Here is a 15,806-nt window from a genome sequence, read left to right on the forward strand (position 1 = left end):
TTTTTTTTGTTACAGCAGGCAAACATGGCTCCCCCACCCCCAACTTATTACATCCAGGAATTTTTGGAGAGGAAAATTGTGTTTGTTTATTTATGTGAATCTCAAAGAAAAATTGAAATAACATTGTACTCTGGTATATTATGTATTATGATGGTACTGTGAGGAGGAGGAGATTTTAACTTTGACAAACCCTTTGATGCAAATATGTGGACATTTGCTTCTGTACATTTAAATTTAGCTCGATGCACTAATCTTGCAGGGAAGTAGGACCAAAATCTATGCTGTTTTAGTTGGAGACATTTGAAACTCAATTTCCCTTAATGCTTTGTTTACCTTCAAGTGTGGTTCAATATTAATTTATTACTGACATTTGCAGTATCCCTTTCACCTTGCCTTCTGGAGATTCTTATCTATATATTGCCCTATATGGAGGATATTGATCACTTCCTAGCTTCTAATTATGATTACATCTTGAGATTGTAGAATGCTTTGGTCTTAACCATCTCAAATGGCAGAATGCAATATTTTACTGAAATGTTAAGACTTGTGTTTCCCCATTAGAACATACAGTAAATTAAGTTTCACATGTTTTTATTTATACTTCAATTTTACTATTTATTTATTTTATTTTATTTTATTTATTTATTTATTTAATTTATTTTGTCACAACAATATATGTAGGTATCATACAAAAAGATTATATAGTATATAAACACATATATGAGTAAATATAAGGAGGTATAAGCATATATATAGAAAGAAGAAAAGAAAAGCAATAGGACAGGAACGGTAGGCACGTTTGTGCGCTTATGCACGCCCCTTAGGAACGGGGTGAGGTCAATAGTAGAAAGTTACTACTGAGCAACTTTTTAAAAATCTGCATGAACAAATGGAAATATGTAAGATTTTTGCTCTCTAAAATAATCCTCCTACTATCCCTCAGGAAATGTCTTTTCTGATTTCATCAAATGTTACTTACCTAAGATTGGAGCTGCTACAAGGTTTAAGAAGTCCTCCTCGATTGGGGATTATGTGTTGTCTCTAAGTACCTCACTATTGTTCTATTATATCCAGCTGATTTCCTAACTTGATCTGTCTCAAAGACTTGACTCATACCTATCAGGAACTTCAAGAAAGTTCATCCCACTTCAGATTAGATTTCTGTTCTGGAGCTTTAAGAAAGTTGAACAGTTTATTTCATTATACTTTAACTAATTTAACAGTAAGTGGAAAAGAGATGAAGTAATAAAATCCAATAGCTAGATTAAAAAAACCCACATCGTTTATTTGGAAAACATTAAATAAAATAAGGCTAGCAAAGGTTAGGAGGAGGAGAAGGACAAATCTTTTCTTGGGATATTAGCCAAACAATAGATAGAATAGAATAAAATAAAATAAAATAACAGAGTTGGAAGGGACCTTGGGGGTCTTCTAGGCCAACCCCCTGCTTAGGCAGGAAACCCTACACCACTTCAGACACATGGTTATCCAACATCTTCTTAAAAACTTCCAGTGTTGGAGCATTCACAATTTCTGGAGGCAAGTTGTTCCACTCATTAATTGTTCTAACAATTAGGAAATTTCTCCTTAGTTCTAAGTTGATTCTCTCCTTGATTAGTTTCCACCCATTGCTTCTTGTTCTACCCTCAGGTGCTTTGGAGAATAGTTTTACTCCTCCTCCTTTGTGGCAGCCCCTGAGATATTGGAACACTGCTATCATGTCTCCCCTAGTCATTCTTTTCATTTTTTTAAAATTTACATTTATATCCCGCCCTTCTCCGAAGACTCAGGGCGGCTTACAGTGTATAAGGCAATAGTCTCATTCTATTTGTATATTTACAAAGTCAACTTATTGCCCCCCCAACAATCTGGGTCCTCATTTTACCTACCTTATAAAGGATGGAAGGCTGAGTCAACCTTGGGCCGGGCTTGAACCTGCAGTAATTGCAGGCTGCTGTGTTCTAATAACAGGCTTCTTACCAGCCTGAGCTACCACGGCCCATTAAACTATAAATACCCAGTTCCTGCAACCGTTCTTCATATGTTTTAGCCTCCAGTCCTCTAATCATCTTTGTTGCTCTTCTCTGCACTCTTTCAAGAGTCTCCACATCCTTTTTACATTGTGGTTATTTATTGTGGTATCTTATTTTCAAACGATTTTCTTCTAGGACTAAAAAGTTCCACCATTCTGATCAGGCCACAAGTACAGCCAATGTCATTTGTTATTGTTTCTCTGTTGTTTCCATTCCTACCCCCACTGAAGTTGAAGTTTCTTAACCTGCCAGGCAGGAGGTGGATGACTCTAACAGTGAGTTTCGCAACTTGGACATCCTACTGTTTTTCATTGGTCACAAAAGAGTTTCCAGCTTGGATCTTAGAGTAAATCTGATAAACATATTTTCTAAGAGGTGATCAAATAAACTTACATTTGCTTTTGCTTTTCCAGATTATTTGAATCCAGCAGATTTAAGAATTCTTTGGCGTCGGCTTCAAATCAGGTATTTACCTTGTTTCTATAAAATTTTCAAAGCTAAAAATATTTTTTATTTTTCTCTATTCCCAAATGATCTTTAAAGGGTTTTTAAGAAAAGAATGTACATTCTATTTTGGTTTTTTTGAGGAACTTCTTTATTTTGGACATGTGCATGGGCACCAGAAAAAAAGCAAATATTCTGTATTGTACATTTGGAAGCATGTTGTCCATTGTCAATGTTCAGTCAACTGAGAAAGTGGAAGCAATTGTAATGATGGTAAATGATTAGATCAGATAAATGGGTTTATTATTTGAAATTTAAATTTTTCAATGGCCATTGAGAATGAGAAGCACACATTGGAAATGGATGATGGGCTATGATAAATGGATGATGGGCTATGATAAAAAGAGAGAAGAGAACATAAAAGTGAGACTTTTTGACAGTAGCTTCCATCACATATGATATACATTTCAAAACTACAAACCACCTGGAAATATTCTTACGGTTTTACTTCTGTATTTGTAAAATTACTAGCAACTTGAAAAATATACTTCACGGGACCGCTAATAGTGAATATATTTATTGCATTTTATTTTTTCATTAAATCTACTTTGCAAGCTGTTAAAGACAGAAACTGGTACAATGTTCAATCCCTTGCTTTTAGTAGTTAAATTTAGTAGTTTATATTTCAGAGTTTATGTCTTAATTTTGCACTTAACAGAGATATATTGGTTTTTGCCTATAATGTTTTGATTCATTTGATACATTTATTTTCTGTTCAATGTTGTTTGATGTAGCAAGTGTGTAAGAACTCAGGAATAATTTTTAAAACTCCAGTAAAAGAGAATACATGAAGTTGCTGTATGAGGGAGATTGTGGTTTCTAAATATGATAAAGAAATAAAGAAATATCTGTAGCTCAGGGTTGAACTGTCAAGTCCTTGGTGCTCTCTGAGCTTGGTTTTTTGCTTGCAGATGTTTAATTACACAACTGGATAATATAACATGAGCTAAGTGAGTGTGGAGTTTGCTGCCTGTTTATATGTGTCTCACATAAAAATAAACCATATTTACACATCATTGAAAAGAGACAACTAAAAAAGCTAACAAACAAATAAACAAATAAAAAAAGCCCAACAGGTCCTCTCCAGCATCCAACAAGATAAATAGGGATTAACACAATGGAAATATTCTTACGGTTTTACTTCTGTATTTGTAAAATTACTAGCAACTTGAAAAATATACTTCACGGGACCGCTAATAGTGAATATATTTATTGCATTTTATTTTTTCATTAAATCTACTTTGCAAGCTGTTAAAGACAGAAACTGGTACAATGTTCAATCCCTTGCTTTTAGTAGTTAAATTTAGTAGTTTATATTTCAGAGTTTATGTCTTAATTTTGCACTTAACAGAGATATATTGGTTTTTGCCTATAATGTTTTGATTCATTTGATACATTTATTTTCTGTTCAATGTTGTTGGATGTAGCAAGTGTGTAAGAACTCAGGAATAATTTTTAAAACTCCAGTAAAAGAGAATACATGAAGTTGCTGTATGAGGGAGATTGTGGTTTCTAAATATGATAAAGAAATAAAGAAATATCTGTAGCTCAGGGTTGAACTGTCAAGTCCTTGGTGCTCTCTGAGCTTGGTTTTTTGCTTGCAGATGTTTAATTACACAACTGGATAATATAACATGAGCTAAGTGAGTGTGGAGTTTGCTGCCTGTTTATATGTGTCTCACATAAAAATAAACCATATTTACACATCATTGAAAAGAGACAACTAAAAAAGCTAACAAACAAATAAACAAATAAAAAAAGCCCAACAGGTCCTCTCCAGCATCCAACAAGATAAATAGGGATTAACACAATGCAAACAATCAAAGAGAAAACAATACCCTATCAAGGAAATATCAGACAGAAAACCTCATTCCCGCCAACACTGGGTAGACAAACTTCTGTGTATAAATAGGAAGCAAACTCCACACTCTTCAGCACTGTTGATGTTACTTAGTTGGGCAATTTATTTAATTATATTTCAAATATATATACTGTAGCTACCCATTTCACAAAACCAGCAGCTTATTACAAAATTATAAAACAATAATTCACAAATAGCAATGATTATAATTACTATTAAAAATATTAAAAACTATAAAGTGCAGCTAAAAAAAACAATGAGCTTAATAATAACAACTATAACAACAACAACAGAACCATCTCACTATTTCACCAGTTGCTAGGGGTTCCCAGGCGTGATGGCACAACCAAGTCTTGAGGGACCTTTGGAAAGTCAGGAATAAAGGTGCCGACCTAACCTAAGAGGGGTGGATATTCCACAATGTGAGTGCCATAGCTGAGAAGGCCCACAACCAGTATGTCCTCTCACCAAGATCTGGTGAGACAAGAAGATGTAATTTGGGAGAGGCAGTCCCTCAAATAACCTGGTCCCTTATAGAGCTTTAAAGGTCAAAACCAAGAATTTGGATTAGATCTGGAAACAAACAGGTAACCAACACAGTTTGCAAGGTAGATGTGTACTGTGTGTCTACACGTAACTGCCAATGCCACTCATTTTGCACCAACTCAAGTTTCTGGATACTTTTCAAGGGCAGCTTGCTGTACAGTCCATTGAAACATCTGCAGGCAAACAGTCAAGCCAGAGAGCATCAAGGATGCCACAGTTTTTGAACTGTTAGTCATTTATTTATTTTTATTTTAAATGTGAGAAAGGAAAAAATATATATCTTGATTTCCACCAAACAATCTAACCCACTTTCCATTAGTTCTCAAAAAAGAATCAATTGAGGAAGAATCAATATTAGGATGAATCTAGTTTATGATGCTTTTTCATGGGACCAATGCATCTTGGTTTGCTTCAGATACATTCTGAGGGAGTGTTTTTCATCTTCAATCAGGGAACAACTCCCTTGTTTGAAATGGAGAGCCGTTACTCTCCACTTGAACTGGAATGTTTTTTGTTCCTCAGTATGGGAAAATTCTTTTTTCTGTGGGGTCCTTAGTGCTGTCTGAGCTTGGTTGTTTTCTTGCAGATGTTTCAACACAAACTAAGTAACATTATCAGTGCTAGTAAGGAAGTATGATTTGCTCTCATTTTGTGGCTTGCTCTGTTAGTGTTGGTTGGAGTGGGCTCGGTAGTTCTTTGATTGGGCTGTAGTTTTCTTGTTTGTCTGAATTGGTGAGTTTCTCTATTGGGCCATTCTTTGTTCTTGATTGTTGTTCTAGTGCTAATATTGGTGCTACCGTAATCTCTGCTCATCTGGGTGTTAATTGCTGATGAGGAGGTGTTTAGGTCTTTTTATTTCCTTTTTGGCTTCTCGATTGTCTCCTTTGAGAGGTATGTAAAGGTTGGATTCTTTTTTTCATCAGGTATATAGTGAGGAAATTCAATCTTATGACGGCTCACATCAGTTTCAGAATGGGCTTTCCCCCCCTGTATCTATTGTTGGAAGAAATATCCATCTGGGTTCAGTTCCAAGTGGGGACAAAGACACTGGAAACATGGAGGCTGCTTGGAAAGATGGTTTAATGGTGGTCAGGATCACATGGCTTGAGTTCCTGAACAGAAAAGGGGCTGAGATCCTGTGTGCTCCCTGGCTTTATGCTTTTTCTGAGCTTTGAACTTTCTGGGGCACAGGAAGAGTATCCTGATTGGTTGTCAAACTCCCAGGTGGTCTAGGGGTCTTAGTTAACATTGTAGGTTGTCCCTCAAGCTTGCCTGAGCCTTGCCATGTGGTGAGTTTCTGTTGCTAGATGGGTTCTATTATGTTGCAGATGATGGCCCATTGACAAAGGTGGGGAGAATGAGTTTCTACCTCTGACCCATTGACAAAGGTGGGGAGAAATGAGTGAGCTTGGTTGAGGCTTTAATGGTCCATTGACAAAGGTGGGGGGTGGCAGGAAGTTGCAGGGAGCTGCTTTATCTTTAAAACATGTTTCTCCATTTCTCATCCAGGGAAATATATTCTGCCTTTTTAAATTTTCTAAAATATTTCATTCTTCTAGAAGGGGGGTGGTTGCTAAATTCCTACAATATCATTCACTTCCCTCATATCCTATACAGTATTTATCTGATCTTTGTGAGGTCCTACTGTTGTCACTCTGTCTAGCTCTTGTGCCAACCCTGGCACTTTAGATGAGGTATTTGGCAGTGATTCAGTCTCTGCTTTATGTCTGTTATGTATCTTTGCTTTCACCAAGAAATAAGTGTTCCTGAATAGTTGCTCTGCTGGACAAATTGTGCTCCCAGACTTGCTGCTAACATTGCATATCTTTTGGTTGTCTAGGTTGTAAGTGAGCCCTTGGAGCGTATCCAATGCATCTTAGATTTGCTTGGGCTTTTTTTTCCCCCTTAGAAACTACCTTCTCAGGACATTATATGGCTACATTAGTTGAAGTTTGTAAAGTAAACTGAATGGAATGATGCAAGCATTCACTGTAGTTATTGCATAATATGCTATTTAAGTCTCACTTCATTCTACAAAGCCCACTTCACGTGAAACACTATTATTTCAAATTAATACATTTCAAAAGAAGTGTATTACATTCAGTGTGCTGTAAAGTAGTCTGTGCCAGGGATGTGGGATCTCCTTTGTTTTCTTCTCTTGTACTGAATTGCTGTTAATTGCTATATTTGCAATTTAAATTCTTATGAATTAAAAAAAAAAGGACCTGTACAGGTTTTGTGTATCTATTGCAGAAGCTGACATCTACTGATTTTTTTTTCCCATGGTACAGGAAGTTTCATGAGTCGATTTCATAAAAAGTGATAGTATGTGCAGCTTCGCAATGGGTCACCATTTTGCATAGCAGCCAGGCTTCAATCTAAATGGCCATTTTAATGGCTGCACAGCTGTGGCTGAAGATGCAACCACTCCCTTGTGGTCTGTCCTGTTCCACCCTTGGCCCTGTCATTGCCCTCCTCTCTCTAACGTGAGCAAACAGTTCTGCCAAACCACAGAGGCAGAAGCAAAGGTGGCTGCCATTTCTGTTGTCTTTTTGAGGAGATTAATGAAATAAAGTGGTGACTCTCCAGGCTGCAACCTAACAATAAAAAGGTGACTACTACTACTTCTTTTTTTGCACAGAGTAGAACAACATAAATGTTTGTAGCTATAAATGCAGAATGTTCTTACCTGTTAATTGTCTTCAGTTGAGAAATACAATTTATATGAAATATCTCCTCTATTTTTCTTACAATGATACTCTAACAGTTATGAAAAATAATTCTCAATCAAACGATTTCCCATCTTGATGAGTAACAGGGAATCATCATGAAGGAGATTCCTGATTTTATCTCTGTATGCCTCAATTTCTTAGCTGTTCAACTATGGGTGGAAGATCCTATTGAAATCGTGCTGCCCACTAGCAGTTCCTAAGAGTATATGGGACCGGATAAGCAGTCTCCTTGGAGTATAAAGGTTCAGTGAGATGTATATTCAGTTTATTAGTCTTCCGGCATCTTTCTAGTTTAAAGCATATAGAATTGCGGAGGCAAATATATGAAACTTGGAAAGCCTGCATTTTGACACAGGCTGCTGCTTGTACTTCCTTTCTGATCAGTATTTCACTTTTACAGCTGAAGTTTCATTTCCCTTTGTAGCCAGAAGGAAGAGGAATGGCTTGGTGAGGATTTCACTACCTATTGATTACTGCTGTCAAGCAAGATTGCAGATGCCTCCAGCCTGTCATTCACTAGATATTTAGTGTAAAGAATATAAGCTGGGCTTTCGACATAAGTAACAAGTGGGAGAAAGAAAAAGATTGTGGATGTGCGTAGAATCCAGTGTTGGAATTTTCTTGACTGTTTGTTTTCCTCTCCTGGTAATATTACATGGGGGAATTGGGTAGATAGATGATAGATAGATAGATAGATAGATAGATAGATAGATAGATAGATAGATAGATGGATGGATGGATGGATGGATGGATGGATGGATGGATGGATGGATAGATGGATAGATAGATAATCATCAGCCTTGCTTTATGGCTCCTGTACCAGGTTCCCTGATATTCCTAAAAGAAAATAGTGAAAAAGTGTGCTCAATTTAATGTTGTCTTAGGTCTCAGCTCTGGCAGAAATAAAACTGTGATGCCAGTTTTGGCAATAAAAGACATTTGATATTCAAGGAAGAAATCACAAAATTAACTAGTTTGGAGAGATACTATGTTAGAAGGAAAGTGTGAAAGAGAGGTAGAGAGTGTTAACAGGAATATGATTCAGAAAGCATCTTCCTAGAAGATGCTATATGGAGTAACCTATCTAACGCCCATCTCCACATGGCTGTTGTTCATGTAATGGGGCAGAAGTTACCTGGAACAGTTTGATGAAAGACTTGAAATCCCGAGTTGTTCCTGCTTGGGCAACCTTAGCATGGACATTTTTAAAAGATTAGAACCTTCTGGAATCCAACCTTAAAACATCTATTTATCTGTGCAGGACTGGACTAGAATTTTAATTTTAAATTTAATTTTAATGGGGTTTTTATCATTTTAATTGTAATTTTAAATTTTGGCCTATTTAAATAAGTTTTTTAATTTAGTGTTTTATCTTGTATTATATTTGTATTTTTATCGGGCTGTAAACCGCCCTGAGTCCTTCGGGAGATAGGGCGGTATAAAAATTTGATTAAATAAATAAATAAATAAATAAACCTTTCATGCAGTTAGCCCTCAACTTACAACTATTTGTTCAGTGACTGTTTGAAGTTACAAAAGCACTGAAAAAAGTAACATTTGATCTTTTTTCATGTTTATGACCATTGTAGCATCCTGATGGTCACATGATCAAAATTCAGATGCTTGGCAGCTGGTTCATATTTACGATGTTTGCAGTGTCCTGAGGTCATGTGATCTTTTGCGACCTTCTGACCAGCAAATAAGAAAGCCAGATTCACTTAATAATCTTGTTATTAACTTAACTGCAGTGATTCACTTAACAACGGTGGCAAAACAGTGGGAAAATGGTGCAAAACTCACTTAACAACTGCCTTGCTTAGGAATAGAAATTTTGGGCTCAATTCAGGAGTGAAATGCTACCAGTTCACACCGGTTTGGGTGAACCGGTGGCGGCGTATGGTTCAGAGAGCTGGTAGTGTGAAGCTCTGCCCCCCGCCCAGATGTTGTTCTGTTTTTTACCCTCTGCGCATGCACAGAAGGCTTTGTGCACGCATAGCGGGTCCAAAATCACACATGATGCACCTGCACACTTCTGAACCGGTAGGGAAGGTAAGTAGATTTCACCCCTGGCTCAATTGTAGTCGTACTTCGAGGAATAAAGAAGAGGGAGTCGGGCTGTTCTCCAAAGCACCTGAGGGTAGAACAAGAAGCAATGGGTGGAAACTGATCAAAGAAAGAAGCAACTTAGAACTAAGGAGAAATTTCCTGACAGTTAGAACAATTAATAAGTGGAACGACTTGCCTTCAGAAGTTGTGAATGCTCCAACACTGGAAATTTTTAAGAAAATGTTGGATAACCATCTGACTGAGATGGTGTAGGGTTTCCTGCCTGGGCAGGGGGTTGGACTAGAAGGCCTCCAAGGTCCCTTCCAACTCTGATGTTATGTTATGTATGTTATGAATACCTATATGCATTTAAAAAGTGAGCTTCCCTTGGCCCCAAACTACTCACTTTTGAGTTGTCTCTTCTGTAGTGAATTCACCATGATAACGACCTTATCATGCCAAGGAAAAGTTCCTTTTAAGTTTTAGGCCTCCGATAGTGAAATCTTGGAGTGATGGTCTGAGGCAGAAGCATGTACTTCAAGGAAGATGTTTTCTGCAGGTGTTAATCAGATAAGTGGACAGGTATACAGCCAGACTGTACAGTGCCATGTCCATCTCTCTTATTGTCTATCTATCTACTGCCTCTCCCTCTCCTACTCTCCCCCACCCCACCATTTTTTCCAGGTTAGCAATCTTTTCAAAACAGCTTGCAAGCAATCAAAACAAGTATAAGTGAAACTATCATAAATCTTATTTTAAAACCAACAAGCATATTTATTTCTAGGGACCTCTTCCAGAACATTTGATTGAAATGCCCCGTGAGCCCGGGAAACCCTAACTTTGTTGCTGGTATCCTTATGATTTATATTGATATTGTTTCCTGATTGCTTATTTGTACCCTATGATTATCATTAAGTGTTGTATCATTAAGTGTTAAATTTGTACCCTATGACCATCATTAAGTGTTGTAAGTGTTGTACCTTGATGAAGGTATCTTTTCTTTTATGTACACTGAGAGCATATGCACCAAGACAAATTCCTTGTGTGTCCAATCACACTTGGCCAATAAAAAATTCTATTCTATTCTATTCCTGCTCATCCATCAGATCTATTGAGACTAAACAGTGTTGAAGTGACATTGTCCTTGACCTCTGTCCCTGTCTGGGCTAAGTCCCTGGAGTGCCTTTGAAGGGGTCACATTGCACTGGTCTTTGTCCTAAGAAATGTCAGGCATTACATTTTCTGCCTGGCTGGCACCAGGCATCCGGCTTTCAAAGTGATTTATTGAGGGGAAAAGAGGCAGAGGAGTTTACAGCTTTCTCTTTTTCACCAAGTAAAAGGAGTTGTAGATCCTTTCCTGTTTGCCAAAAAACTATTTAGTAATTCTAACCATACCCTTCATTTGCTTCACCTTGCCAGGTGCTAACTGTTTGGCAAAGGGCCAACTTTTATGCACCTTCATTTCCCCATCAATGTGAAGAGTTCAATTCCAAGTTCGATATAAGCAAATAGCTTATGGCAAATATCTCATGACAGTACAGAGAACATTTATTACCACCGTTATACCCCATTTCTTTCTTTTTTTGCCTGTTGGGCTTTAGAAACCATATAAAAAGGCATCAGTAAGACATGCAATCTTAATTCAAGGGATGTACAAGTTAGCTTTACACATCCTAACTAGGATATAGTTTTGTTCAGGGGTGAAATACTCCCGGTTTGGACCGGATTGCCTGATCTGGTAGCGGTGGTGGTGGGTGGTTCGGAAAACTGGTAGCATACTTCAATAAGTAACAAACAGGAAGAATTAGAAATCCTAACAGGATTTATAATTGGAACATAAAACATGAAGGATACTATTCGTTCAAAAGAAATAACCTAAATAATGGCCACCCTCCGGAATGGTTTAGAGGATTTCTGTATTTAGCAAGGCTTGGATTAGATGACCTATAAAGCAATTCCAACCTGTATTTGAAGGATTTGTAGTAAATGGGACAAAGAATGGAAAAAAATATTTTTCAATAAGTAGGATATCTAGAAGTGATATTGTACACAGTGTGTTCAGAATGTTTTTAATTTTGGAAAGGAAGATAAAACTGGAGACTATCTCATTTAGCAATCTTCATCCAAACACTGGGCTCATCATATTTGATGAAATCTTGAAAAGACTGACATCGAAATTACAATATCTCCGACTCAGATCTCATCCGTGCAGAATTGCAGCAAGAGGCTATAAGGATGAACAGTCATCTGAGGAAGGAACATCTTCACAGACTTCACAGAGACTTCATAGCCACTACTTTGGCAACATATACAATTATGATTTGCCAAAGTATGATTTACGATTAGCCAGATGTTTAGACTGGATTTGGCATTTTATCCACCTATCGAGTCCTTCCCAAGGATCTGGGATAGGGAGATGTTAATGTTTGATGAAGTTAGAGATATCATCGCTCTGGTTAAATGATAGCAGTTTGGCCTCCCTCAGCATGTGCATTTCTTGTTGGGGAGCAAGGGAAAGGAAATGACAAAAAGTGCATTGTGAAACTGCCACAGAAATTCAGTCTTTTCTCTTCAGACATTGTCATGTTGCATGCATGTGAAGGACAGAGTTTGTGTGCTGACCTCATGACATCTTTTGTCATTTGGACAAAATCTTGGCTGATTGCCACTAAACAGACCACATTTGGCTGGCCATTAAAGGAATGTTGAAATGTCAAGAACGTAAATTATCTGGTTTTGCTTTCACTCTTCTTTCCTTTTTCCTTTCTGTGACCTGCGTTTTTATATTGTAAGCCTCAAGACAGGTGATGTCTGGGAGGCATTCGGTATTATGGGTGAAATATAAATATTTTAAATAAAATAATAAATAACATGCTTCGGACTGTAGCTAAGCAAATGCCCATATGACTTTTTTATTGGTCTCCTGAATAGCTTATTTCTAGCTTGCCACTTCAGTATTAGATTTGACTGTTTCTTTACAGAAGGTTGGTTTTATTGCTTCCTAATAAAGTGGAATATTGTAGAATATTGTTGAATGAGTGTGAAATACTGTTGGGTTAGTCACTTGATTTATTTCTGTAGACCATGAAGGATGTTACTGATGGTAATTTAAGAAAAGGCTTAGGAATATTAATTCCCCTATCATCTTGGAGTTAGTTAGGCATGACATCATATGATTTGTGACTTCTTGCCAGCTTTCCCGTTGACTTTGCTTGTTGGAAGCTGGCAGTGAAGGTTGCAACTGGCAATTAAGTGACTGTTGGATGTTGCAATGTCAAATTTTTGTCCTGATAGCCAAGATCACAATCACATGATTTCAGGGGCACTGCGATGGCCAGAACCTTGAGGAGCAACCATAAGTCTCCTTGTTCAGTGCCATTGTAACTTTGAATGGTTACTAGACTAGAATAGAATTTTTATTGGCCAAGTGTGATTGGACACACAAGGAATTTGTCTTGGTGCATATGCTCTCAGTGTACATAAAAGAAAAGATACGTTCATCAAGGTACAACATTTACAACACAATTGATGGTCAATATATCAATATAAATCATAAGGATTGCCAGCAACAAGTTATAGTCATACAGTCATAAGTGGAAAGAGATTGGTGATGGGAACTATGAGAAGATTAATAGTAGTGCAGATTCAGTAAATAGTCTGACAGTGTTGATGGAATTATTTGTTTAGCAGAGTGATGGCCTTCGGGAAAAAACAGTTCTTGTGTCTAGTTGTTCTGGTGTGCAGTGCTCTATAGCGTCGTTTTGAGGGTAGGAGTTGAAACAGTTTATGTCCAGGATGCGAGGGGTCTGTAAATATTTTCACGGTCCTCTTCTTGATTCGTGCAGTATACAGGTCCTCAATGGAAGGCAGGTTGGTAGCAATTATTTTTTCTGCAGTTCTAATTATCCTCTGAAGTCTGTGTTTTTCTTGTTGGGTTGCAGAACCGAACCAGACAGTTATAGAGGTGCAAATGACAGACTCAATAATTCCTCTGTAGAACTGAATCAGCAGCTCCTTGGGCAGTTTGAGCTTACTGAGTTGGCGCAGAAAGAACATTCTTTTTTGTCCTTTTTAAATGATGTTTTTGATGTTAGCTGTCCATTTTAGATCTTGCGATATGATAGAACCTAGAAATTTGAAGGTTTCTACTGTTGATACTGTATTGTCTAGTATTGTGAGAGGTGGAAGTATGGAAGGGTTTCTCCTAAAGTCTACCACCATTTCTACATTTTGAGTGTGTTCAGTTCCAGATTGTTTTGGTTGCACCAAATGAGTGGTTGCTGAATGAGGATCACCTGTATGTGTGTGTGTGTGTGTATGTATGTGTGTGTGTGTGTGTGTGTGTGTATTTATTTATTTCTGGGACACGGTGGCTCAGAGGCTAGGACGTTGAGCTTGTCGATTGAAAGGTCAGCAGCTCAGCGGTTCGAATCCCTAGTGCTGCCGTGTAACGGGGTGAGCTCCTGTTACTTGTCCCAGCTTCTGCCAACCTAGCAGTTTCGAAAGCACGTAAAAACTGCAAGTAGAAAAAATAGGAACCACCTTTGGTGGGAAGGTAACAGCGTTCCGTGCGCCTTTGGCTTAGAGTCATGCCGGCCACATGACCACGGAGATGTCTTCGGACAGCGCTGGCTCTTCGGCTTTGAAACGGAGATGAGCACCGCCCCCTAGAGTCGGCAACGACTAGCACGTATGTGCGAGGGGAACCTTTACCTTTACCATACATACATATATATATATACATACATACATACATACATACATACATACATACATACATACATATATATATATATATATATATATGTAGGTCTTTGGTTATTCGGGTTTTCTCCCACGTAAAATTGGAAGTGTCTTGGCAACGATTCGACGAAGTCTCATTCGTCATCTTCAGGCTTCAGCTTCGTGCTTCTGGGAGCAATGTGTGATTGCAGCTGTTTCTTCCTTTTTAACTGCTAGTGGGGGTTTGAACTGATTGGGTGGGAGCTTGGCTGTGCTCTGATTGGATGGGGGTTTTTTTTGTGCTCTGATTGGCTGGGGGTGTGTCCTGTGTTGGTGGGGGCTTGGTTGTGCTCAGATTAGTCTGAGTTGCAGGGGGATTTGAGCTGGTGAGCTGCATTGCTGTTGTTTGGCTTCGTGTTTGTGGTCGTGCTCCATCTTCATAGTGGGTGTCTGTCTGCTGTATGTATGGATTTGAGGAGTTTGAAATGGCTAATGTTGCAGCTGCGGTCTGGCTTCTGGTCCTTGGTCGTGCTTCCTGATCAGTGTGGGTTTGGGTCTGCTTTCTGGGTGGATGTGTGGTGGTGACATCCTGTGTGGACCTTGTGAGTGTGGGTCTGGTGTCATTCCTCGTGTTAGGGACACAAGAACTCAGTCAAAAAAGGGGAACCAACTTCTTCCCTGGTCCAACACCTTAAAGCCACAGGACACGATATTGACTTTAAAAAGACCAGAACTATCGCCAAAACTGAACACTTTAACAACAGAATAATCAGAGAAGCCATCGAGATAGAAAAATGCCCACACAGCATGAACAAACGAGATGATACCTCCCGCCTACCAGCCATTTGGAAACCCGCCCTTATTGACAAATGAGTCCCTAACACAAGGAATGACACCAGACCCACACTCACGAGGTCCACACAGGATGTCACCACCACACATCCACCCAGAAAGCAGACCCAAACCCACACTGATCATGAAATACGACCAAGGACCAGAAGCCAGACCGCAGCTGCAACATTAGCCATTTCAAACCCCTCCAATCCATACATGCAGCAGGCTGACACCCACTATGAAGATGTAGCACGACCACGAACACGAAGGCAAACAACAGCTATGCAGCTCACCAGTTCAAATCCCCCTGCAACTCAGACTAATCTGAGCACAACCAAGCCCCCACCCAAACAGGACACCCCCCCAGCCAATCAGAGCACAAAACCCTCCCATCCAATCAGAGCACAGCCAAGTTCCTACCCAATCAGTTCAAACCCCCACTAGCAGTTAAAAAGGAAGAAACAGCTGCAATCACACATTGCTCCCAGAAGCATGAAGCTGAAGCCTGAAGATGACGAATGAGACTTC

General features: G+C 38.6%; 1 protein-coding gene across 7 annotated transcripts in view; it reads left to right on the forward strand.

The window, feature by feature from the left end:
- Nucleotides 1–15,806, forward strand: part of TSPAN4 (tetraspanin 4) — an 827,759-nt gene that overhangs the window by 336,297 nt on the left and 475,656 nt on the right. For 6 of the 7 annotated variants that reach the window (XM_058157452.1, XM_058157443.1, XM_058157480.1 and 3 more), the window contains one exon: nt 2,447–2,498. The exons of the other annotated variant lie outside the window; for it this stretch is intronic. Coding sequence is in view for 1 of the 6 variants with exons in the window: in XM_058157391.1 (XP_058013374.1) it covers nt 2,447–2,498 (52 nt within the window). In the remaining 5 variants the exon portion in view is untranslated. The remainder of the gene's footprint in view (nt 1–2,446; nt 2,499–15,806) is intronic. 7 annotated transcript variants of the gene reach the window in all.

This window comes from Ahaetulla prasina, chromosome 1 (genome assembly GCF_028640845.1).
Source record: "Ahaetulla prasina isolate Xishuangbanna chromosome 1, ASM2864084v1, whole genome shotgun sequence".
In the NCBI taxonomy this organism is placed as follows: domain Eukaryota; kingdom Metazoa; phylum Chordata; class Lepidosauria; order Squamata; family Colubridae; genus Ahaetulla; species Ahaetulla prasina.